The sequence below is a fragment of the Corvus brachyrhynchos genome, unplaced genomic scaffold (genome assembly GCF_000691975.1).
Source record: "Corvus brachyrhynchos isolate BGI_N302 unplaced genomic scaffold, ASM69197v1 scaffold99, whole genome shotgun sequence".
NCBI lineage: Eukaryota > Metazoa > Chordata > Aves > Passeriformes > Corvidae > Corvus > Corvus brachyrhynchos.
In genome coordinates, this window is record NW_008239778.1 from 2,061,450 (window position 1) to 2,087,966 (window position 26,517).

Here is a 26,517-nt window from a genome sequence, read left to right on the forward strand (position 1 = left end):
GCTCAACTACGAATGGGAAAGCATAAAAAATTACATGTGTTAGCTCAGACTGAGCATCTGAAAACACTGATCTTTCAACCAGTTAATCATTAAACTAAAACATTAAAAAAATTAATTTTTATTTGAAGTGTGCATTAAAAGGGCTCCTTAAAAGGTAAAAACCATTAAAGATCAGGCTTTGAGGCTATGAGGCTTCAAAAGTATTTAAAAGTATTAATTACACCTCAAAACTCCTCTTGAGGTATTTTGAATAATACATATAATGTTAATGTTTTATAAAAGTATAAAATGACACACACAAAGTCATATGCCAACAGCTCAGTCAGGCCAAGATGTGGCAGTGCAGACTTGGGCTCCTCACTCCCTCTCAGCTGTGGGTACAGTTGCAAAAAGAAAAATCTGTTCAGGCAGTTATTTATTTAGCACTGGGGAAAACAAAAAAAAAAACAACCCCCAAAATGTAAAAAGAAATGAACTTAAACCAAATGCCAAACAAAGAAAGTTTGGATGCCGAACAAAAAGGAAGTTGAAAACACATACAATAAAGGCCTTTGAATAAAATTTATTATCACACTTACAGTGCACAGAACTGAAATTTGGTAATGATTTACTTTTCAGTAAGGCTTTTTCTTTTGTTTTTTTTGGAAGGCATGGAAAGTTTTCTCTATCCTTTAAAAGTACAATTTTTGCTGTTTCTTGGTGAAGCTTCGAGATGCACCTTTTTTTGTTAAAATTGTCTGTACCCTCTAACAAACAAAATAGATCACACAGTATCATCATAATAGAAATTGATTCATACAAACATTAACATGTAAATGGAATGAGAGGTCATGAAATGCGCCACAGTTAAGGTTCTCTCCATTAGAAACAATACAGGAGTGTATCAGTTCCAGAACAAAACCACTGCTTGTATTTACCTTATTAAAGGTAGGAAAAATGCCCAGTAGCATTCACACAAACATGAACCATTAGTTTCTAAGAATAAGGGAATAATTTGCTTACCTGGAACATCAATTAATCTCTTATAAACATTCAAGAAGGCTGCCTCTGCTTCTTTGCTTCGTTTGCCCAATGCGTCAATCTAAAAGTGGAGATGAGAAAAGAGGCTTTAAGACCTGTTCCAATACAACTCACACTCAGAGCTATAAATATAAATTAATAGATTTCATGTAAAACTAATAAGTACCTTAAAAGGGAACCCAAGTCTCCTGTGTACAGCTCCTCTAGAAGCAGTCTTAAAAGATTGTTCCTGCTACATTTGTACTGAATATAATTTAAAGTCCATTTTTCAGCACAGTAACAAGCATCAATATTTTCATGAACACTCCTGCCTGTTGTGATTCTTTACTTTAAATCTTTATAAAAAGCCTGGTATTTGTCAGGCAGACTCTTTCCTCAGCAACTGTTTTCCTTTACCACTTATTGAGATCTAACACAGCAAACGGAACCGTGGCTGCTTCTGATGTCCCACTCTGCCTTTATCGTGGTAAATAGATTTTTCTGCTATTTCTAATAAGCCTGTGAGGGGATGAAGAGATGAACTTGTTGAGCACCCTGTGATACTTTACACTAAACAACTGTGAATCTTCTACATGCAAAGAAGTTTTCTAATACAGCTCAGGCACAGTCTGCACTCCTGAGCTCCTCTGACCAGCTTCTCCTTGTGTTCTGTAACACACAATACTCATCTAAGAATGTATTTTTGTAATTTTATTATTTTCCCCTATGTCTGTATTTTCATCTAAAACTGCATTTTACAAGGACAGGGAGCTTAACGGCTCTGAGAATAAAATACTTATTCCACAGCAACTTTTTTTAGTAAACATGTATTTTCCTATTGTACTAGAAACCAGAGAATTTACTATTATTAAATATCGACAATAAACAACCAAACTGACTCAGGGCTAGATCCAGTGAATTAATACTCCAAAGCAGAGGGACAGAAAGGGAAACAGGAAAGCCTGACACAGCTCTGTGGCAGCTTACCCAAATCAGGAAGCCAAAGGCATGGAGATTATCGTTCCCATATTTTAATAAAAGGCAAGGAAGGATCTGAAGAACTGTGGATACAAAGGCCTGATATCAATTCTTCTGTGTATTTGAAAGGCAGTGAATATTATGGAACCATTTAAAGGTGCAGACGTCACCATGGCCTAAAAAAAGGAAGGCCCTGTCTGAAAAATGTCCTTGAATTCTTTCTCTACATTATTGATTCGGTAGATAAGGCAGAAACAATGGCCAGAGTTTACTGTATCTGTATTTCAGGAAAGTATCTGATATTTTATTCTGCAGGAGGGGGATTTGCAGCACTGGAAAGCGTGTGACCAAGCCAGGGCTTTGCCAGGGCTCGGGGTGCCAGGGAGAGGAAGCGCGCAGGGAGGAGGGGAGATAAAGCAGGAGCGTTCTGCGGGGTCAGCCCTGGTGCCACTTGTGTTTACTTTGTACTGAAATGCCTCTGTGAAGAGAAGGGGAAGATTTGGGAAGGCAGAGGGGGGCGATCCTACAACGTGGATGATGAAATGATGTAGGGAGTTGGTGTCGGAGCGCAGTGCGGGACAGTGCGGGGCTGGTGGGGATCAGCCTCGTGGCTGGTAAATGACTTGTAGGGATCATTAGGGGCAGGATTAAGGCCAGAAAACCAAAGGACAAGGACAATTGCAGAAATCACACAGAAGCACAATGCACAAGGTATAAGCCAAGAAAAGACTTGGAAGGGAGGAGGGGTCAAGGAGGGAAATAAGGACACGGGCAGCATCCACACAGCATTTGGCAGCAGCAGCAAGGAAATCTTGGGAGATACGGCAGGAGGCTGGGAAGAGACGAGTTCTGGCAACACAATACAAGGTTGTATTTAAAGCAATAAACCAAGCTCCTATTTCACTTACATACCCCCAGGATCTGGATTAATTTATGGAGATGGGTGGAGGTGTGGTGTAACAGAAACCCAACCTATTTGCAACTTACCAAAGAGTATTGGAAAAGTGATAAATGAGCATTAGATGTTGAAATGATGGAGGATGTGGAGAGCAGATATGAACTCTCAAGAAGAGCTGGCCATGCTGGTCTTTCAGAGTTTACCGAGAAAGACCACGGAAAGGCACTGGAATCTCCCAGGGCATCCGACGTGCCGCAGAGCAAGGGATTGATGGTTGTGAACAACCCACTTAATAATTTGAATTCAAGCACAGTCACAGATGGACTGATGCTCATTAGGGAACGAGAACAGAAGCAATTCGGAGAGAACATTTTCACACGAGGAGTACTTGAAATGAGCCTGTGGAACGAAGTGCCAAAGGCAGGGAGGCCCCGGGACGTGTAAATCCATGCTGGGGAGTGTCAGGCACTGCTCGGGGATGGGGTGAGAAGGAAGGGGCACCACCAGGGACACTTGTGCAGTTGAGCTGTTTCCTGGGTGCACAGAGACTCTCTGAAGGCCAAACCACACCATATGTTACACTTCTGGACTTCAACGTTCCCACATACAATTTTCTCTCGCTGCTGCTCGGCAGAGAGCAGCCAAATTTAAATTACTATTATTAAATACAATTAGCATTACAGCTCTGATTCTGTACTGTATTTTGAAAAATTCATTTGCCCCTTTTATGAAAAGCAAAGCATTTAAAATGCTTCCATTTCTGGGAAATAACAGGATGGATTTGTTTTCCTATTACAGTTTTTCCACATTTTAATAAAGAGCATTTGTACTTTTATTCTCTCTAAGTATTATAAAAGGTATGGTTTATTTGCTCCTTACCAATTATAGAGTGATGGAAATATAAACCAGATTTGAAACAACATCTTCCACGGAGATCAGAGACTTTCCAAAGGAAGCAGTTTGTAAATCACAGGTATTTTACACCTTTTTTTGGCCCCAAATTCAGAACCAGAATTCCAAACAATCCCACCAGGCAGAAATATGGTTTTATGTTTTAGTTGTTAAAAAAAATAAATCAACCTGTCTGGTTTAAAGTTCTACTAAAAATGAGCACTGCAAGTATTTTATATCTTAAAATAAAATTTAGAAAAAGCACTATGACAACTCTAACTGGAATAAAAAAATAATTAAGCATGCCAGCACCCAGGTGCATAAGGAAATAAGGAAATATGGGAGGAAAAAGACATCAAAAATAGCAAAATATAAATGAAGTCCAGAGAGAGAGGAAACAGAGCACTGAAATTACATGGAAACATTTGGAAGTTCACTGAAAATTTTTCAAATCAAAGTAAAATTGGTTCAGGAGCCAACAAGGCTGCGCTGCAATCAGCTCACATTAAACAGTTGAACTACATTATAAAAACTGAACATTTTTATTTGACTCTAAAAACTTCAGGGACCCTGGAAGAAGTCAACTTATAATTACACTCGCGTTGTCTTGACACGAGCTTAGCTCCAAATCTTAATTTATCTAAACCAGGCCCCATTATGTCTTCTCTGAGCAGAAAGAAACAACAGTGACCTCTGTATTCCCCACCACCCCCATAAACATATGTTCACTTTTAAGTTTTGGCATCCTATTTGTCTTGATAATACCACTGGCGCTGCAGTGAGATAACAGAACTGAGACACCAGGAATCCTCCCTGCTCAGCACAGCCTTCATCTCACTCTTCATCCCTGAAACATCGCTGGAGCTACGCAGAGGAGCCGTGGCCAGACACCGGGCTGAGACCAGTCCTCCCGGTATCCACCTTGTTTTTCCAGGTCAAGTGCTCTCCTGAGTTGTTGCTCGGGGTACCAAGGTCACCCCAAAGGCTGAATGTCTCCCCTTCCCCTCAGAATCGTTCGCCTCCAACCCGCCTGTGAAGATCTCCGTGGTCTGATCCCACTCTCCACTGCTTGTTGCCCGACATGGCTGGCTTGCTCCCCCAAAAGCGTGGACAGCCTGGCTCAGGAGCACTTTTCCCAGTCTAATACCCACTGCACCTGGCTAAAATCAAAATATCATCAATGAAATCCATGCATTTATCTCCACATTTACGTAAGCACCATAAATCTGGCACCTACGCCAAGGAACGTGCTGAACGCAGTTTTATCCGAGTGTTGCCTCTTTCAGCTATGTCCAGCCAAGTTCAGAAAGATAAAAGCAAAGCCTGTGGCTTTAGTTTGGAATCTGTCACTTTTTATGCAGTAGGAGATTTCAGCATTAATTCAAGTCTGATGTTTACTGCCCCCCAATCTCCTGAGCGCAGGTCTGCAGGGCTGGGATGCTCTGGGCTGTATGAACGTGGTATCACCTCATGGACTGCAGTCAGACTGAAGGATGCACAACTCTGTTCCTGAATTTAAAGAGGGAACAGGATGATGAAGCTCTCTGCAAGGAAGCTGGACTGCCAGATGCCAGCACATCCTGCACTGACACTGAAATTCTCTGAACTGATGGATATCAGCACATCAACACATTTCAGAGCACGAGACCAGCACAAGTGCTGCTCGTCTTGGATCCACTCGGATCATTCAGCAGAGCTGGATGATCGGGATGCTGGACTCAGCATCCCAAAGACAGCTCCTTTGTGAGGGGTTCCCAGTGCTGTGTCCGCCTGGCATTACCAAAGCATTGGTGATTTGCTCTCAGTACCAAACATGAGTGTTCACACAACTGTGCTAAATGTGAACTTTGCAGTCCCAGCCCTTCCATTTATCCTCACAGTTCTCCAATTCTCACTCTCATTAACCACCTTAACGTGTCTTTTACTGTCCTGCACGCAATCTGGAACTAATTTATCAAGTAAAAAGAAATTATTTAAAAGAGAAGTTATTTTTCTGTTCTGATTTTTAATAAATGGATGCCTTAAGGAGACACCCATCCCTCTTCCCTTACACATCTTCTGTCGTATTGTTTTGCATCACGAAGATTTTCCATTTGTCTTCAATTACTTCAAGTTACCAAAACACCAGTAAGAACTGGAAGAACCATATGAAACGAAGAGAAAAGCATGAGAACAACTCATTAAAGCACCACTCTTTTAAGCCATGCTGTATTCTTGGATAACAGCTTTCAAATCAAATGGTGGCTGTAGCAGGATTATTAATGCATCAGTCTTGCTTTGAAGCCTTTACAATACAGTTGGTTTGACTTCCCTTTCTTAATACCAAGAGATATCTACATTAGTAAATAAATTAATAAAAAATAACACTTTAATTTACAAATTAATAAAAATATATAGTTCGCCATCCCTGTTATTTTGCCACTGACAAAAGAAAAAGTAAAAAAAATCTTATTTTTAGCTTTGTTGCAATTAAAACACTTTTGAAGCAAAATTAAAAAGAAATTATTTCTGTGCAGTTGCTTAAGGCATATGGTGTGGACTTTAGCTGGGCTATAAATTCTTTAACGGAATTAAGGACTTCACAGTGGATCCAATACCAATCTGTTTGACAAAGCTGCTTGGGTTGGGACATAGGTACAGCACCAGGAAAGAGCCTGGGAAGGGCATGCCTGCCTCACCAACGTGTTGGTTTAACCTCAAGTTAAGCAGAGAGCTTTAGGAAGGACTCGAACCCCTCAACTTTTCAGTTCTGTTCCCTCCACTGCAAAACAGCTGCAACCTTGAACCCTTAAAACCTCCTCTTCCTTTCATGCCCAGATAAATCCTGATTTTCCCAGACAAACAACGCCAGCATCCCCTGAGGAATGTTCTCACAGGACAGCTTCTTGCTGCTTTTCCAATCTTTGATCTTCAGTCCCAGTAAAACAGCCCAGCCCAACAGAAATTGACAGCAGGGCCACAGCTTTGATTAAATCCTGTCTGCCACCCTGCCTTCGGATCAGTGGATGTGCTATCCCTGCTGCACCTCTCCTGGAGCCTTGGATAACCCACCTGCCTCCCTCCCCACCTCTATCTGCATTTCAGAGCAGGTTTCCTGCTCTCACCCAGCTCCCAACCCATCCATGGGGCAGGCAGAGAGCAGCCCTGCTCTCCCTCCTCCTGCCTCTGCCATAGCATGATTCAGCTCAGTGGCTCGGTGAAAAACTAAGGAAGGAGAGGAGGAATTTATTTTCCATTGTGCTGGCAAACTGAACTGACTCATCCTGTGCACTTGCTGGGCTCAGCACGAGAGAGGAGGTGGGGACCCAGGGCTGGGGCAAGGGCACCCTGCAGCATTGGTCCCTCACCTGCACGGATTGGGAACGGTATGAAACCAGAGTGACAAGGAAGGGATGGCAAAAGGAGGCTCGGAGTGCCAAATGTTACCAAAACGCCCTTTTATCGATCAATCTTTACAGTATGAAAGTGGATTAACTTTGTTAGTGTCTACATTAGTTCATATTATGCACACATATTATGGCACATTACAGCTTTACTGGAGGCTTTGGTGTTTTTCATGCTCAAGTAAAACAAACCAAAGGACTGGTCCTGGAAATAAGGACTTTGCTCATGGAACCTGATAGCTGTCCATGACAGATAAAGGATACTCCTGAACACCAAGCTAATGCCAACATTCCAGCCCCTCTGACACATTATTTAAACCCTCACAGTGTTTTCTGGTGTCACAAACCACTAACTCCAGCAAGGCTGACCCCAGGGATGCCTGGATCCATAGACAGGCATCAGGAATGCTATGGAATTAGGGTTGATTTGCAAAGTTTTACTCAAATTACTAAGTCTGCGTGCTAGTGATTAGTCAAATTGCGTCATTTAAGGGGTGTAAAAACCTTGTGTGAAACCAAACATGGAGTGCCCCAATTTGGCTGCACAATGAATAATTATTTACCCTTGTAATTCTACACTTTGCATCCCAGCCTCTCTCCTCAAGTCAGCACAGGCCAGTCATGAATTTTCTTAATGGAAATTCAAGAAGGAAAAATGGGAAAAAAAAGGTAAACCAAAGAGCTGACCTCTAAAGAGGGGACAAATCCTTTCCCCAAAATTGAAGGAACATCTTTCTAGTGAATAGATCAGCAAATCATTTTTCCTGTTACCAAACAGGGAGATGTCAGAGCTTGCCAGTTCTGATCCTTGAGGTTTGGTAAGAGCACAAGGATGGAGAACATCTCCAGCCACAGCCAGCCCAGCCATGCTTGGTGTGGGAAATGGGGCAGGGAGGAAGGGGAGACAGCCAGGGCAGAGCAGCCTGTGCTACCCCACATCACCCCCAGCTTCCCAGCAGCAGGGGCCACGTGTAAGGTGAGTGGGTGCTCTGACCTGCCTGTGCACCTCCCCTGCTGCCTCTGAGCAGTGACCTGGAACCCACAATCGCTCCTCTCCCTCATGGATGATCCAAACTTTTGTTTAGGTATTTCGAAAAAAATTAGGTCAGAGGAATGTGTGCAAGAAGGAGCTCATGAACCACCTTTGTGCAAAATCCACCTGCACGTAAATACCAAGATGCAACCTTTCCCTGGTGTTTTATACTGAGCTCACCCTCTTGCTTCTCTTTTCTGACAAAGCAAGACCAGGCACAGCTTCTGTAGAGCCTCATAGTAAATAGAGGTAATTCTGTAATAAATGCAGACATAATTCTGTAATAAATACAGAGAGAATTCTGTATTTGGAGAAACAGGGACTGGATTCTAACGACACTCGGCAGAATACCTCGCCCGGCCCAGCCCTCCCATCCCCATTCCTTCCAGCACACTTCAAGCTCTCTTTTTTTTCCCCTGAGGATGAGAAGACACTCCTGACCCTGCGAGCTGCACCAGTGCTGCCTGTCGGAATCCTGAATAAACTGAATTTCCCACCACTGTTCCCATTCCCCCTGAGCGCGTGGCAGCGGCACAGCGCGCCTCGGTACAGACAGCCCACCAGCTGCCAACAGGAATTTCAGCACTTTGTCAATTATGTAAAAATAAGAGGATTTGGGCTGATCCTCCCCAAAGTTACCCTGGTAGTCTCTGCTGTCTTGGTACAACTTGCCTGCAAGTTGGAGAGGAATCTGCAAGAGCTTTGGGGACGGTGCACAGCGCCTGTCGCTGCTCCTGGTGGGATGTGCCAGCTTTGGGACTTTGCCTGTTATCCCCATAGTTGAGAGCTGTCCCAGGAAGGAAAAAGGGATATAATAGGAGAGGCTCTGACTGTATTTGAGAGTCTCTGCAGTTCTGTCCCTCCCCTGCAGTTCAGTGTCTCCTCTTGGGGATGCTTTCGGCCCTGCAGCAGCCACCCCTCGTGCTCAGCAGGGAGAGCTCATCCGCCCGTGAGATGCTGGAGTATATTTAAATCACCTTCCTCAGGAAAGATGTTGTTTAAACTGCAATCAAGCCAGCCAAAAATAAATAAATAATCATTTACACACTTCTGTAAACAAAGAAATGAAAGTGCTGTGGAGCTGTGGTTACCCCAAGAGCAGGTCATGACCTCTCCCTGCTTTGGGGAACAGAACTGAGATGCAGAGTGGACTTTAAAAGATAATTAACTGCCAAAAATATTCACTTCTGGTGAATAAAGGGTTTTGATGGGACTTCCACTGAAAAGCAGGGAGGCTCTGGGCCCAAACATGAGCGCTGGATTTTGATGTATGCTGTTGACTTCCCCAACACAGAGCAATTTGTAATAGCTTTGACACGCTGTTGTTTTCAAAGCTCCTGCTACATCACAAGCATTTATTTCTGACCACAAAATTACATTTATTCAACAGAAAGCAGCTCAGGGTCTTTAAGAGGTTAACTTCTGGAGTGCTTGGCTGCTCTCCAGCCTCCCTATGAGCATCAGTGCTAACGCAAGGCACACAACAGCACCCAGGCTGGCCGTGATTAATAGAGTGCTGAACACGCTGCTTTCCACATACACACACTTTTCATTCCCTTGCTTCCATAGATCATGGACTTATCCTCAAAATATCTGACTGAAATTGAATTTGGCTTCTCTCTCAACCGTTCATTTCCTATGTTATGCAAGGTTATATCCTTTTCTGCATGAGCAGAACCAAACCAGCTGCAGCTTTTGAGAAGAAAACGTGTTTTCAATTATGAAGTTGGCCTGAATATTGAACCACAGTTCTACTGCTGCTCTAATTGAGCCATCATGGAGTGAATGTACAGGAAAGAAATTGTATTAATTAGGTTTGGAAATTTAACATAAGGAAATTAAAGGGGGTAAAATAAAAAAAATGTGAGTATCAGCTCAGGAACAGTCCTTCAAAATGCAGAAGGAACGTAGGTCTGAAGTGGTTTAGGCACACACATTATTAGAGTACTCCTTCAAAGACATGATTAGTAGTTCCAGCACATCAAGCTGATTTTCAGCTTCTGTTGTCTGCATATGGAAAACTATTAAATTACTCGACTGACCAAATTAATAGTTTAAAGAGCAATTCAGCTAAGTGGGGAGCCAGAGTGGTCTCATCAGAATGGCAATACCCTTAAAAGTACTTGCTCTGGGAGAAGAATATGAGAAATGGCTTTCACAGACATCAAGTCCAGCATGTTGTTTTGGAGTCTGTGCCTTAGAGGGTTCTCCAAATGAGGGATTACTGCATTACGGTTGGACAGTGCTCTTATGCCACATGAAAAGAATGCTAATGACCTCAGGAAATCCTTTCCCAGCCTTAAAATATCTGTCTGATGACTTCACAAATACGGGTTCCAACATTAGATTTCCATACCACAGCTTCAGTTCTGTGAACTAACATAGCCCAAGAACATCCCTTCTCTTTGCTGCTTCTTTTTTATCCCAGATTTCATGTACAAATAACCATCCACTGATGTACCCATGGTAAAGCACAGTGACCTACCCAAAACACAGCTTATTCGAATGGCTGCTTGCAGGAGTGCCTTGCAAATTATATATAATAATCATGTCATGATTGCATGATAAAGCTCTTTAACCTTTCCTGATTCTGTCCTGTATTTAGCCCAGCATAGGGAGAGCAAACCATTAATAAGTTGTGTCCTCAGTTTAATGGCAGGAAAAAGGAAAAGCAAGATAGAGATTTAAGATTGAAATGACAGCATTTTACACTTCTGAAATTAATAACTTTTAACTGTCTTGCTCACAATAGCCTATTTACACCACCCAGACCTTAAATCTTCCAGGGAAGGCAGAAAAGTTACCCACAGATTTCAAAAGAACAATACCATCAGCTCTGAAGCAGACACAACACTCTGTTAAATTAGAAAACTGCCTTCAAATTTCCATTAAGATCCTAAATAAGGAAAAAGTACTATAATAAAACTATTCTCCAGTGATGAATTAATAGGGGCTCGTGCTGAAGTAGGAATGCATTTGAAAATCTGTAGTATGCTAAATTCCATTTCATAGTGCTTTTACTTTAAGTCTTATCATAAAAAATCCAGTTACTTAATGCACTGAGATCTATACAAAGAAAGTTATTTCCAAGTACTAATGGAAACTGAATATTTGATAACTGGAACAGTTTTTATCTGAATGAATGAGATAAATAACTAAGGAATACAGAATGTTCTGCTTTGTCCAGTACTTTAAAATTCATATTATATAATGGGGAAATATTGGAGGGAAGTATCAATATTCCATGTTCAAACTGAAGAGAAAAATTAGCTAAAGTGACCTGTGGGTTTGTTTAAAAAAGCCAACTGGCCCCAGGTTTACCAGCAGCTCCCATAAATCGTGCTTGGGAGGGGACATAAATACCTGAGCTTAACTTCCCCTCTTTCCAAGTCACATCAGGTTCACCCAGGCACAGTTCAAGGACAGTTTAAGTCAATCTGAGCTGACACATTTGTGCTGCTCCTGCCCCCGGCTTTCTTCTCCTGGCCTCTCCTTTCAGAGCTGCTGCTCTGAACCCACCTGGTGGGAAACTAAGCCAGCAAAAAAATCCCCCAACTTTGGGCTAAATGTGGGATCACACCAGGAAAAGTGCTGAGGAAAGGCAGGGGGTGGGGAGCAGGAACACAGCAATATCCATGTAAAGCTGCTTAAATACCTGTGCTTATTAGGGAGCTGCCTCCATCCTCCGATCTGCTGGCCCTCCCTAGAGCCCACAGCCCTGTGCACAGTCAGCCCAGATGGGATTGGCAAAAGCCCACTTCCCTTCTGATGTGGAATCTAATTTATTATTCCATGCAAAAAGCACCTAATTCTGTCTAATATTAGAGTCTGAGCAAAGGATGGGGCAGCAGCAGCAGTGGGGGTGGGGACAGGAGTCGGGGGCAAAAATGTGGTGGAGACTCTCCCACAGGGAAATGGAGAAGGTGCATCAGGCAAGAAGTTTTCTCCTCACTTCTGAATGAACAGCTGGTGGTGCCCCAAAGATCCATATTCCCACCCACACTGCCTATGGAGGCTGCTCCTACAGCATTCCTGACCTCCTGCTCCAGGACACTCGCTCTCCAGCAGCAGGGGCCCTAGAAAACATTTACTCTCACCACTTCTCCACTTACCCCTCTTTTATTTACTCACTGCTGTTATCTATTTTAAAAAACCCAAAATCACAGAATCACTGAAAGGTTTGGGTTGGAAGGGACCTTAAATAGCCCATCTCATTCCAATTCCCTTGCCTCATGCACCTTCCACTAGAGCAGGTTACTCACAGCCCCATCCAGCCTGGCCTTGAACATTTCCAGGGACAAATCTGGGGCTGAAAACTGACATCTGTGTAGTAAAAGCAGGGAACCTCTTGCCCTATTCCTCCTCCCATCATCCCATCCCACAGGTACTGTGTGACCAAGAGGTCCCTCTGCCAGCTCCTCCCAGGACACTGAATATCACCTGACAGGTAATAAATTATTGCAAGGCAATCCCAGGGGGCTGCTGGGGTGGGTGTCCTGTTCCCAGAAGTGTTGCTCCCTGAGCCTCTCCAGGGACAGGAATCGAGGCATCTCCAGTGGATTTGAAATGGAGAGAAGCCTATTTGCTTAATAAAACTTGTTTTTGAGATACCCAGAGCAGTCAGCCTTAACAACAACCAGAAACCAGATCTATATCCTGAACAATCAAATATAACTCAACAGAACAGGCTCATATCTTCAGTATTTTGATTTGTCTCCAAAACAAGATACAGTAATTACATCTATAATCAAATACCATAATTCACAGTTTAATGTGGTGCATTTATGTAGTCAATCATGATTAGTTCAGGTTTTTTAGGTTTCTGAAACCCTGTCTCGATTAGGGAGACTAGAATCACCAGCTCAGAGATTCAGCAGCACAATCTTTTAATGTATTTGTGCTTCATTTACGTAATGGGATTCCCACAACAAATTTTACTTGGTGAGGTTGAATTTATACCAAAATAAACTTCACTTTTGTATCAGTGAAACAAAACTACAGAAGAGGAGCGTGTGTGAGCCATACCTAGGTAACAGGGAGCTGTCTCCACCAGGGAAGATCTAATGGGAGAATCTCCTTCTCTGTAGCCAAATTTAAATTTATGCTTCTTACTCGATCCTCAGACATTCCCTTCATTAAAGAACAGTGCTGAAAGCACGCATGCAGTTTTCAGTCAGTGCATTGCAAGCTTGAAACCGAAGTGAAAAGGTTCTAAGAGCACTGCAATGCACTCGGAGCAATTTTAAAGTGTAAATTTCCATTGGCAAACGGACTCACGCAAGTCATTCTTTGTTCTCACAAATGTCTGTTGGATATATCAAGGACAAAGTTGTCCTGTTTATTTATTTATTTCTAGCAATACTTGGGAAATGAGTTTGTAAAGCAAAAAGTACTGTGCTGCTTTCAAAGGAGGGATTATTGCCTAGTTGGGACACAGATTTAGCAGGATGTAGAAGTGATCAGGAATGCAAGCCTCACTAAGGGGAGCCGTGCACTTAAATCCCTATCCTGAAAACACGTTCCTGAACTTCCCTGCACTGACAGGAACTGCCACAATCTAAAGTCAGCGAACAACTCATGGACTGAGGAAGTGCTGGAACACAGTTCTTGAGGGGCAGAGCTCTGTAATATGCAGCAGTGTGAGCTCAAACCTCCATCCACCACCCCATGCAGGCATGGAGCTTTACAAGGACAAATGCAATTTCCAAGCTCCCTCCCTGACGCTTTCCGAGCGGCAGAACCACGGCTCCCATCTGGCCACAGTGAAAATGGAAAACTCTCTAATTGGCCCAGCTGCCTTTGCCTATAGAAACTCTTCAGAATAACAACAGTTGGCTTTTAAACTTGTGAGCACTCTGCTTGTGTGTTCTCGGTGAGTGCTGTGAAGAGAAACCCAAGTTGGAGCCAGCACCGGAGCTGTTAACGCTTTCTGCTGCCTTTCCAACAAACACCTGCCAACCCAAGGTTTTCCATCAGCCCTCTGGAATACAATGTTCCACAGCTGAAAAGCTTTGCAGGAGAATGATCTGCAGTATCCTCATGTTTTATGAGTGCATTACATTGCATTCATTAAGAGCTCAACCTGTAGGGTCAGTGAGGCCCAGCGAGCTGGATGTGCCACCTGGGTCCCTGCCACGGTGACGGGAGGCTCAGGGAGGCTCAGGGAGGCTTAGGGATGCTCAGAGCAAAGTGATGTGACCAGTTCAGATTGTCCAGCACAAACCCAGCGTATCACAGAATCACAGAATGACCTGGGTTGGAAGGGACCTTAAGGATCATCCTGTTCCACCCCACTGCCATGGGCAGGGACACTTTTCTCTATCCCAGGTTGCTCAGAGCTCCATCCAACCTGGTTTTAAACACTTCCAGAGATGAGGCAGCCACAGCTTCTCTGGACAACCTGTGCCCGGGCCTCCCCACCCTCAGAGGAAAGAATTTCTTCCCAATATCCAATCTAAACCTACCCTCTGTCAGTCTGAAGCCATTCCCCTTTGTCCTGTCACTATGTGCTCTTGTAAAAAGTCCCTCTCCATCTTCAGGCTCCCTTCAGGGGCTGACATCCCCTGCACACCAGGCTCATGTGAAGCAGCACTGAAAACACTGTAAGAAGCAAAAGAAGATCTTACCTCTCCCTGGAAACTCTTCAGTAATGGAGCTACCTGTTTGCGCAGGTCCTGGAAGACAGAAGCAGGATATTCCATCAGAAAAACTGGAAAGGACAAGTCATCACCATGCTTTTCCTAATGTTATTTTCAGTTCTCAAGTGTTACTTAAATTCTGATCGCATTTTGTGGGAGCTTTGATTAAAACAGAATTATACCTGGAGTTCACTTTGAGCAGGTCTGAATTTCCAGTTTGACATACACCTGCATCTGCTGCAAATGGTATTAATTATCCAAACTGTGGTGCTGCTGGGTAGGCACTGAATGCCTTCAGTCTCCTAATTCAGCTGAAACATTAATGAGATTAGCAGTAAATGCCTCTATCTACCTCCACAGCAGCTACACCTCTGAACTTATGCCAAGGAAATTCCCACAAATGGAAGCCAGGCTTAAAGGAAGATGACTCTGGACCATCATTTCAACTGAGAGTGTTGCCAGTTTGCAAAATCTCTGTTTTGTTTATTATTTTCCCAAGAGTGCTCTGGCTTTAGTCATCAGAGAACTGGAGCACACTGAAGATGACAAGTATTATTTGTTGGTTTCTGTGTAACTCAAAATTGCTTCTTCCGAACTACAACACACTTACTGCTACAAAATTCATTAAAATACTGCCCACAGAATCACTCTAAAGGTTTATAGCATATTTTTACTCAGCAACTGAGATAATTTAAGACAAAAAGGGATATATATTTCTTGTACGTAACATTTCCTATGGCTTCACTTCTAAGCTGGTTTGGCTCTAATTCACTTACAAATTCCGTAATTCTTATTATGTGTGTGCCTGAAGAAGAAAATCCAGTAACTCTGCAGAGAACACTGTTAGTCCAAGGCACAAGCAGCCACTTCATAGTGCACTTACACCTGGGAATAAATCTGGAGGAGTTATACACCACCAACATGATGCTGCACCACTTGGGAGGGCAGCAGTGATGCTGCTGCAGGGAAAAGGTGGATTTCCCATCCTTGGAGATTTCCAAGGCTCAGCTGACCAGAACTAGTGCTAAATGGGTGCTAAAGACCCATTTTTAGGGCCAGGTGAGATTTGGTCAGACTCTGGACAACCCCTCCAACTCTGAGTCCTACAATGCTCTGGGAACTGTGCCCACAACTGGGACAGGCACAAACTCCTTCAGTAACCATGAAATCCTCCTACCTGCACACAGGCCGAGCTACCTGAACCTCATGCAGGGAGTCACAAAGATATATTTGTTTCTCTACATAGAAAAGGATCTGTTGAAGCCTCGAGCTTTTTGGAGAAGAAGGTGACCTTAAAAAGTTGGGAAATTCTCTTTTCCAACACATTTACTTTTATATCTACAGCCATGCAACATATTGGACGTTAAACCACTCACCAAAACACTCTGGATTTAATCTGATTTTCCTGAAGGAAAAGTAGGCTTTTGAGAGAAGTGATTTTTGTCATTTAAATGACAAGTCATGCAGGGAGTTGGAGTATCAGAAGTTCTCCCACTCCCTGAGAAATGGCTTAGGCGGCCCAAGGCAAATGAAGCTATCAAAGACAAATGATCAGCCAAATTTCACTTCTGACATGGTTATTGCACTAAAATACAGCTTAATCCCCATCAAGTCAAGGATAATATTGCAGCTTGCTGAGCTCTCTCTTCGGACTGAACCAAACTGTGCTTCTCTTCTTAGGCCAACTCAAGTCACCTAAATTTTTTCTGATATATCCTGCTGCCTGTTTTGGGACAGAAAAAGGTTGGACACTGTCCTTGTGGATCACAAACATCTACAAATTACACTTCTACCAAAGCAAACTGGCAGGTTGAGCAGCTTTTCCCCACTCCCTGCCTCCTCAGGGAGACCTGAGGGCTGTGCACGTTTTAGAACATGTTTTCTTTGTAACCTGATGATGCTGACATTGAAGAAAGTAACAATAACCACTGATGGCAAAATAAATGCCCACATTTAAGGCCAAAATCTGGCAGAGGCGGTTTTAGTGCCCAGTGAAATTACAAACAGAATTAGATTTACACAATTAGATTGCCGGATACCGGCACCCTTTATAAAATCAGGAAAAATTATATCATCCAAGCAAAGCAACTTTTCTTGAAATAAAAATCTCAGCTGGTCGGAAATCACTGGGTTTAGGGCTTTTGTCCCTGATACTGCCTCTGAATTTACTGACTTGTTTGGCACCAGCCAGAAAAGTGATGTCAGAAGCGAAGGCAGAAATACAGGAGATCTAATCCCAGATCCAGAGGCAGGAGAATGTTATCCTTGCTCCTGTGCCCATGGCAAGCTCTAGCCAAGATCCTGCTATTTAACTGCCTCCTCTGGCACATTCTGAGTTCTCAAAGACAGGATTTGCAGTACTTTTTATTTCATCATATAAACTATGCCAGGCCTTCACCTTCATATTCATCTTGAATAATGAGGGATGTTGTTGTTGGCTGTTTGTAGCAGAAAAGAGGGAGAGAAGCAGGGGTGGAAAGGAATAGAAGGAGCATCCCAAAGCCATGGAAACAGTTGGTCAAGCTGTCAAAAAGGGAGAAAACCTTTCAAGTGCATTCATTTAGCAAATTCAGGATGCTGAACACTCATCCCAGCAATCAGAACGTTACCAAGCAAAATTCATGCCATAATGGGAAAACGTGCTTGATTCAGACAGCAGGTTGTGGTGGGGGTAAAAGGGGTTTTAAAATCTTTCCTGACAGAGGAGGAGGCAGCTCAGGGCGACCCAGCCCCGTTGGCAAGCAATGGGTTATCCCACTGCAATCCACCCAGGACAGCCCCAGGACACATCAGAGCACACACCTGAACAGGGTAAAATGCTTTGACCACTTGAAGTCTTCGCAATGACTTGGAATCTGTTGCAGCTGAACAACTGAGACAGAGCATCCCACTGCCATTCCCTTCCCAGAGCAAACAGCCAGGAAAGGGAACTGCAGGAATGGGATCCAGTATTTTAAACTCAGCCAAACGCTCCGTGCAGGTGAGTGGATGAATGGCACACACCACAGCAAAAGGCATAAACACCTTTTTCACAGTTTTTCTTTTCTCCCCTCCTTTCCTGGCTTGCCCTTGGAAAGAGTTTATAGGAAAGAGTTTATAGGGTACTTTTATAATTCCTTCCTCGGTGAAACAACATCAAAACTTGAGACAGCTCACAACCAAAGGGAAACAAAAATAAACAGACAGAAGTCAGGAATACATATGCCTCAAGTCACAGCTCTGCTGGGGAGATTTATTTTTGGCAGTTTGGAAAAATTTCTCATCAGACTTTGTCTCAAAATATTACACTGAACTTCAAAGGGAATTTTACCTTCTTTACACTAAATTGAACAGGAAGAAGGACGTTCAGTTCAGACCCGGGGGAATCTGCAGGGTTGGTTAGCAAGGACACCGGGTGATTTATGATCTGTTTAAAGTGTGGTGGCCTTTACTGCCTGGGCTGTGATCAAAACAGGAAAAGCATCCAGGCTCCAGCCCTCACACAGTTACCAAACCACTGCGGCCAAGCAGAACAGCTGAAAAGGGTCCATGCAACTGAACATTAAAACAAATTATAATTTATCAACATAAACGCACTGAAATATTTGAGTATAGGAATACAATCCCATTATTAGCCTATTTTTCTGTGCCATCTAAATACATGCATTCTTTCTCTCTGGATGATTTATCAGGGGTAGAGCAGTTTCTGAAAAAGGCTTTATCAGAGACAAACTCACTATCTGATGAAGAGCCCATGAATTAGGATGCTGTATCATTATCTGAATCAAATCTGATGGCTGAAAGCTAATATAGCATTGCCTCTTTACAAGAGTGAAAACAAGGAGTTTATATTTTGATCAAGTAGCTAAACAATGAAATCTGAATCCACATAATTTTTAACTCCCTTTCCATTCTCATTAAAAATAACTCCACGGCAAATAAACCAAGAATAAATCTATGTTAAAATCCTGGGCAACAAATGCACCCTTCTGACAACGAAACTACATTATTTATCCAGACCTTAATACCCTGTGTACAGTACAAAGGACATAGCAATGGTCAGGCTACCAACGCTGTATTTGTAATTTACTTGAGGTCTGAAGCTACACGAGCACCTTCTGATCTCCTCACAGGCTGCTCCACCTCATTCACCTCCCAAACGCTTATCTCTAAATGTCACAAGAGCCCTCTGACCCCAGCTTGATAAAGTGGTCCAGCAAGGCTGAGCTTGACCTACACACCTTTATCATCTACACAAGCACCGTGCTCCTGTAAAACAAAACACCCCAGAAGCCTGGGTGAACATTCCAGCGTGGGCCTCCCGTGCCACATTTCCTACCAATTGTTCCGTATTTCGTCTGCTGGAGCCACGCACGGGCTGGGGAATGTCACTGTGGCTGGCACAGGAATCCTAATGAGAAGCAGCCCACTGTTATCAGCGTGGGTGACATCACCAGTTCAGCTGTCACAAACCATTCTGGAGCAGCCTCATCACCGCGAGATGCTGCGGCTGCCCTGCTGCCTTCCCTTTCCGTGTCCCCTTCCCTGTTTGCCCACATGGAATCAGACACTGGCACGGGCCCGGCACTCCGAATTGGCAGGGGCTGGACAGCCTGACCCCAGATTCTTTCTTGTAAGAACTTAGAAAGAAAAAGAAAAAACACAACACAGAACAACCCCCAGGATGTACTACTGGTTGTGCAGGAGGCTGTTTGTAATTCCATCAACACCTAACACTTCCCATCCCTGGACGTGTTCAAGGCCAGGTTGGAAGGGGCTTGGAGCCACCTGGGTTAGTAGAAGGTGTCCCTGCCCATGGCAAAGGGTGGAATGAGATGAGATTTAAGATCCCTTCCAAGCCAAATCATTCCATGACTCCCATGATAATAAATAGCACAGCTGAAGGGGAGCTCTCCTGTCAAAACCTGTGAGCCAGGTTTATGTCCCTGTCCCTGGAGGCAGCGTGCTGGGAGGGTGGATATCTGTTCCTAGGGATTGAGAGGATGTTTATCCATGTGCCCTCACAGCCAGGGCTCTGTACACTCCATCCACCCCGCTATTATCTCCAGAATGCTGCTGAGCTTCCCATAAATACAGCTGAAAGGGGGAGAGGTGAGAGGCAGCCAAGCATGAAGGATTTGGGAAGAACGCTGGCATCAACTTCTGAGGTGTGTTTGATTATTGTGTACTTCAAGGACACAACTTGTCACTATGAAACACACAAATCAGCAAGTTAACTATAATTAGGAGTAAGCAGTTCTGCTGGTTAATTAGAGAGAGGCAGCAAGCACAGATGCTTCGCCCTGCTGTGGGGAAATGGGTGAAGGGGTTGGGATCACTCAGACACTCACCTACCAGTGCACAAGTTTTAAACATTATTTCTTTGCATTATGAAAAAAATCCAAAATATTACAATTTTTTTTTCCACCAGAAATCCTGGGCACATGTGATTGGGGGTGTACTAAAGGAAACATTTAAGTCTTTATGTTTAATTAGTTCCAGCAAGTTCCACTTTGCTTTAATCTAAAAGAGATGAAACTGAAACCCCAGATAGTTGTTCACACAGGTATTATACAGTAGCTCAGATGACTTACTTAATTCTTAAAATATAAGGCAAAGTAAATCATATGAGTAAACAATTTATTGCTCAATTTACACTTTGATTTAATGAGATATAAAACCTCTTATTGCTTAAGGCTGCTGAAGTATTTACTCAAAATCCGATCATTAAAGAATGAATCACTGTCTTATCAATCTTCTATGATATTTTTAGTTATTTCAGTACACTAACATGCCAGTGTTTTCTCTGTACAAAAAAAACCTTTTTAAGTTACATTTATAGATACGTTTCAACCTAGCACAATGATAAATAAAAAATCTTGATTTACAGTAGCAAAACGTACACCACAGTACTTTCGGAAATATTTCAAGCTCACAGATCTTGTGCAAATTCCATTAGCTTTAATTATTTATTAGCAGTAGATTTAGATTACTGTTCTTGACCTATTTTTCAGTGTATGGACCCACCCAGCAAGAAGTGAAAAAATATTCCATTGGTGAAGGGCTGAATTAGTGAGCGCAGACTTCAGCTTCGAGTGGAACACTGAGCAAAACCCTGGGCACTGTAATTCAGGGGGAGAGAGGTTACAAAGCAGGGCCTGCAGAGTAACCACTGAGACAGGTTCCTTGAAAAGAGGCGGAATTTTTGCTGTTTGACCACTTCAGACAGTTTTGCAAGATTGCAGCCACATGACAATCCCAAAGGAAGTGACAGCAGATGCACAGAGAACTTTCAAGAGTTTCTTTGTGGAAATCCCCTGGTTTCTACCAAACTCCAAGGACCACATGGGTCCTACTCAGCCATGGGGAAACGGGTCAAGAGGGAGAATTTTGGGGCTGGTCCTGTGACCCCTTCCAGTGGCAAGGTGCAAACTGGGCTCTTCCCAAGCTGGGGAAAACGGAGCATCTGGGAAGGAGCTTCCTCGCCACGCTGGGACTTTGCTTTCAATGGAATTTCCCCGAGTCTTAACGGAATCCTCTTATGGTTTCTTCCAAGTTCAAATAAACAAAAAGCTCACAGGTTTACTCTGGGCCTGTGCAGCCACGTCCAAACAGCCTGGGGACCTTCACAACTGTTTAAAAAGCCACCCTGCCAGAGAGGAACTGTTGCACCCATATGTATGTATGGAAGTGTGTGTATATATACACATGTACACTATGCAGAATACAAAAAGCTTTTTTTTACCTAACTTTACAAATTAATGTGGTGAACGAAGCTTTTTAGCATCATGTGACAACCCTGATGTCATTTATAAACCAGTGAGTTAACAGTGGCTAGGAAAGACATTGAACAGGAACTACTCAGAACTTAAAAAGTAGAGTTGCTAGGAAACAAAAAATTTAGTTCAAACAAAAACGGTTCAGGTGGAGCTTTGGAAGGAGCTAATTGTAATGAAATGACACTAAAATTCCAGTCAGGAAAAAAAGGAAAGGCTGACTTGTGTAGGAGTTCACCAACACATACAGAAAATCAAGCACCACTTTTAACAAACATATTAATTTAAAAGGCTTCACGCTGGGTAATGGCTCCATGGAGATTCTCCCTCCTGCTCTCTTGTTAAACCCTGTGGTCCCTGCTGAAGGCTTGAGGTGACATCAAACATGCCATGACAGACCCTTGTCACGGAAAAAAACACATCTGCATCATCCCAGGCCACCAGAACTCCTTATTTACGTAATGAAAACACATCTGATACACTGAATAAGTATTTCAGAACCTCTGAAGTGCACTCTTCTTGCCAGCAGGACAGCCACGTGTCAGTGAAATCCAGGAATTGCCATTCCTAGCTTAGGCCAGTATCCCTACACAGAGCAAAGATAATTAGAGCTTTGTTAAGTACCTGCAGATGTTATTAGATGAGTCCATCTGTCCAAAACCATGGGAAGCAAACTGACTGCTTAGTTGTGCATCCCAATATACTTTTACATCCCAAAAAACAGCCTCACCTACATCTGTCAAACTTTAACCAGAACTGCTCTGTCCCTCCATAAATTCCATGTCGTTCCACAAGTTCTCTGCCCCTGTGATTTGAGTTTTCCGGTGAAAAAGATCCTGAACACTCCTCCCAAATCACATCCTGCAGGATTTCGTCCTCCATCCACTGCATTTCCCACGCTGAAAGTCCATAAAGTGCTCCTAACGCTCCCCTGGTTATCCAGAATTACAGCCTGCAGATCAGAGGTTTCTCTTCAGTGTAAAATGGGGAACTTCTGAAAGAAAGTAATTATGATGAGCCCTAAAAAATTAACGTGTCTAATGAGAGGCTAATGACAGGGGGCATGACTCTGCAGAAGAGGCACCTAAGCGCTGTGGTCCAATTAACAACACCAGTTCAAACACAGCCTAATGCTTCATATGGTGGATTTAGAAAGAAGAATATTTCATGTGAAACCATAATTGCAGCTGTAATTTTCCATACTCCCTCCACACAAGCAGTGCTGGAATCAGAGTGCACCCTGCTTCAGCCTTCTGGGATGATGGGACCATGAGCTGGAGCTGTCTGGCTGCAGCACTGGGCTCGTGGGACTGGGATTTCTCCTCAGTCTCAAAGAAAAGATGGGTAGAACCATTCAGAAATCATAAATTCCAGTGTACTGCTTCATTTACGAAAAGTGAGATTACTAAAAAGCATTCATGTTGTAAAACCTGTTACTGGTTTCCAGAATACAAGTATCTTGCTTTGAAGTCAAGTTACGTTTCCAAGAAGAATAATTCTGTGTTAAATGTAATAACGAGGAGCCGGGCTTCATCCTCACGGATCCTTACAGGCCATCTGCAAACTGGGCAGGAGGCACTGCTGGGACATCAGGTATTGCAAAATTGCTTTCCTTACTTATCTTTTACACACAGATTACAAATACAGCTGTGAGCAGCCCATGCATTAATCACGCTCTGACATACCTGCATGTAAGAACACAGGTGTATTTACTGATTTCTATCACTACAGTCAGCCTTTTGCTTTGATTTCAATGCAAGAACATCCAATACTACGCAATCCTCTAATAATCTTTTTTTAAGATTTTCTTCTTAATCTTGATCCTGACCATCCAGTCTTATTCAAAATCTAGTTGCTCCTACAGGAAACAAGTTGTTTCATGAGGACTTGAGTAAAAAGCCTGCTGTCCTGCAAATACATGTCCTATATTTGCTGAAGCTCTCATGACCATCATCTTTGCTGTCTTTATGTCCTTTGTGACTTCTTCCGTGCAGGGAGTCACTGGCTGTGGGTTCAGGCATCGCCCTTTGGATGCAGCTGACGTGATAACTTCAGATTCCAGCAAAGATGAGAAATTCAAAGGAAAAAAAAATAAACTGACAACCTCAAAAACATCAGGATACAGACCCAGAGGTTTTACTACATCTAATTTAGCATACCTGGTAAAAACACCTCAAAATTAATCTAACTGTCATCCTGCTGACCTAAATAAAAAAAACACACAGCACAGAGCTTTTCATGTTGCTTCAGTGAGTGAAGCAATTCGGAGAAAACAAAACTTTTGCTGCCTTTACGCTTCCTGGCAAAATTCCTACGGAAACAGGCTCAGGCCCATAATGCACATGCTTTGGGAGCACACAGTAGATAGAAATGAATCATCCAGATGAAAGAAAGCAAGAGCTCACTACAGACTTATTCAATACATTTACTGTTTGTTAGCTGAACTTCAGAAATAAAAAACCCACATGAAGCGCTTTCGAGCAGCAGCATCCCCTCACAACTGTAATATATAGTCTCAGCTGGGATTAATTCCCAAATTCATGTGTTGAACTGTGAACTGTTCCAGTGTTTGGAGGGGGTGGGGAGAGAAAAGAGATAAAAAGACCAGGAAAAGGAACCCAGAGGATGGATGATTAGGAAGGGAGACACGGGAGCCGGAGCGAGCGGTTCCCGTTCCCGGGCGCTGCTGAATCACAATCAGCTCGATGGCAGATGAAAATGAGACACACTTGTATAATAATAAATCAGCAGAATTAATACAGGCTTATCTTTTACCAACTTAGAAGGGGGAGGTGACAAATTGCACTTGAGGACAAACAGTTTGACTGTTGCCAGCATAAGCTGAGCGTCTATAGGAAATGGCTAAATTTAGACAGCCAGCTTTTGATGAGAGCAACGGAAATTAATTCAAGTTTTTTGTCTGTGGTTTGTGTTTTGTTTTTTTTTTTAAGAGCTCTAGAATGTTACTCATCTCTTGAAACTCTTACCAAAAGAAGAGACTTCATAATGTACCATCCTCCCTGCCTACTCCCTCCTACTCTTCCCCCTATAAAAGGAAGAATTGCTCCTTTGGGCTACAGCAATTTAGGAATTTAATGCAGTTTAACAAATTCCCTATCTCTTGGCTGGAGTTGTTTGGCTCCGACAGATGCATCAGAGAAGTCCATAAACGTCTGAAAGATTCCTACAGACTTTTTCTTGGATGACTATATATGGCAACTACAGATCAAGTTATCTGCCATTGTTTTAACCTAAGCTTCAAACTTTTTACCTTATTCCTGGCTTTGTAGCAAACTTCCCTCAGCTGCAGCACTGCTAAATTAGACATAAAATGACAACTACTTTTCTCAGAAGCATTTTCCCACTCATTGCAAGGCAGCAAAAAAACTTGAATTAAGATACACTTAAGTAAAAACTAACTTTTGTCAGTGCCTGCTGCCTCTCAGAAATACATTTCTGCGAGGGGTAACCCAGGCTGTGACGCTGTGGAGCTCACGTTCTCATTCACACTGTTCTGCTGTCACTGAAGGTGCACCTCACCAAATGGCAGATGTTTTCCATCACTCATTACCTGAAATACCAAGTAACATCAAGTGCCATGAGAAGTCAAGCACAAACTGGCAATAGAAGCAAAATCCACACTTAAAAAAAAAAAAAAGGTCAAAACTGCCTGACTGATGTACAGAGGGACTTATAAAGGAATTCCAGCAATGCCTGCAACACCCTTTACCCAGAGAAATACTCAATAAACTTCTTCCTATCACCATCTTTTATACATCAGATCACTTTTACAAGATGCTGAAGTGCATACATCAAAGCCAGCAGCATGTGATACTATACTGAAGGCTTTTAGCTGCATCCAAAACCTTCTCTGTGCATCCAAAGCAAAGGGTACATCAAGTTCAAGCACCTTCTTTAAGCTAAATATTCCTAACACACCTCAAAATGGACATCCAGGGCCACTGAGGGCTCAAGGCCAGGAATGAAACAGGGTGAGCAAACTGGAAAGACTGGAAGTGAACACTGAGTTTTGCATGCAAAAAACACCACAGGGCTCACTTTTAAATGACATTTAAAGCAAAGATCCACAGCCAGCCTCTTCCTGGGCTAGAGTCTACAAATAATGGCCCTGGTGAAACCTCAGCAGATGATGAAGGTCGCTCTGAACAGTGGGACAGAGTCACAGAGTGCTGAGAGCTGCCAACACAAAATACAAGCACGGTCATGCTCCATCCTGCGAAACGCTCTTAGGAAATGCAGATAAAACAGTGAAAGAAAAAGCTACTGTTCAGAGGAGATTGTATCTTACCCAGCTGCTTATTAACACTGTGCAGTTAAAACAAATTATTTTAAATTCCTAAAGGCACGCCGTGTCTGGAAATGCAATGTTTGAATAAGCACTCCTAAGACCCAAAGCGTATCGAGTATTCCCACCTGACCACAACCTTAAGAACGCTGACACTTCTGAACCACTGAGCTCCCTCTTAGCCAGGCCAGGACAGACACTGAGGACCACCATGGGGGTGTGGGGGAGGTAAAATTGGGCACGTGACATTGTGGAATCTCCAAATCAGTATTGATTAATCAAGCAACTTATCTGATCTTATGACTTCTATTTATTGGATCCTGACCATCCACTTATGGAGAGATGCAACTGCTCATTTTTAAAATTGATTTTGGAATGGCTTGTGCAGCATTTGATCCATCAGACCTGAGGACTGAGATACTCACCCCTGCCACGGACTTACACATGCCAGCGATCCATCAAAACAGACAAGGTTACTTTTGACGCTGCTCCCCAAGTTTGTGTAAGAACAAGGAAACATTTCGGTGCCATCATCAGATAGTGGAAGCATAAACAACTGTTGGCACCTCTGGGGAGAGAGCAGGTATCACTCAGCTGCATTCCATGTGTGTTTTTTCCTTAGGGTAGATGTAGGGA

General features: G+C 43.0%; 1 protein-coding gene across 1 annotated transcript in view; it reads right to left on the minus strand.

Moving 5' to 3' along the window:
• The window catches only part of CUX1 (cut like homeobox 1), a 235,660-nt gene that overhangs the window by 129,395 nt on the left and 79,748 nt on the right, over nucleotides 1–26,517 (minus strand). The window contains exons 4-5 of the mRNA XM_017742968.1: nucleotides 14,809–14,856; nucleotides 1,003–1,081 (exon numbers count right to left, since the gene is read on the minus strand). Of these exons, the coding sequence (XP_017598457.1) occupies nucleotides 1,003–1,081; nucleotides 14,809–14,856 (127 nt within the window). The remainder of the gene's footprint in view (nucleotides 1–1,002; nucleotides 1,082–14,808; nucleotides 14,857–26,517) is intronic.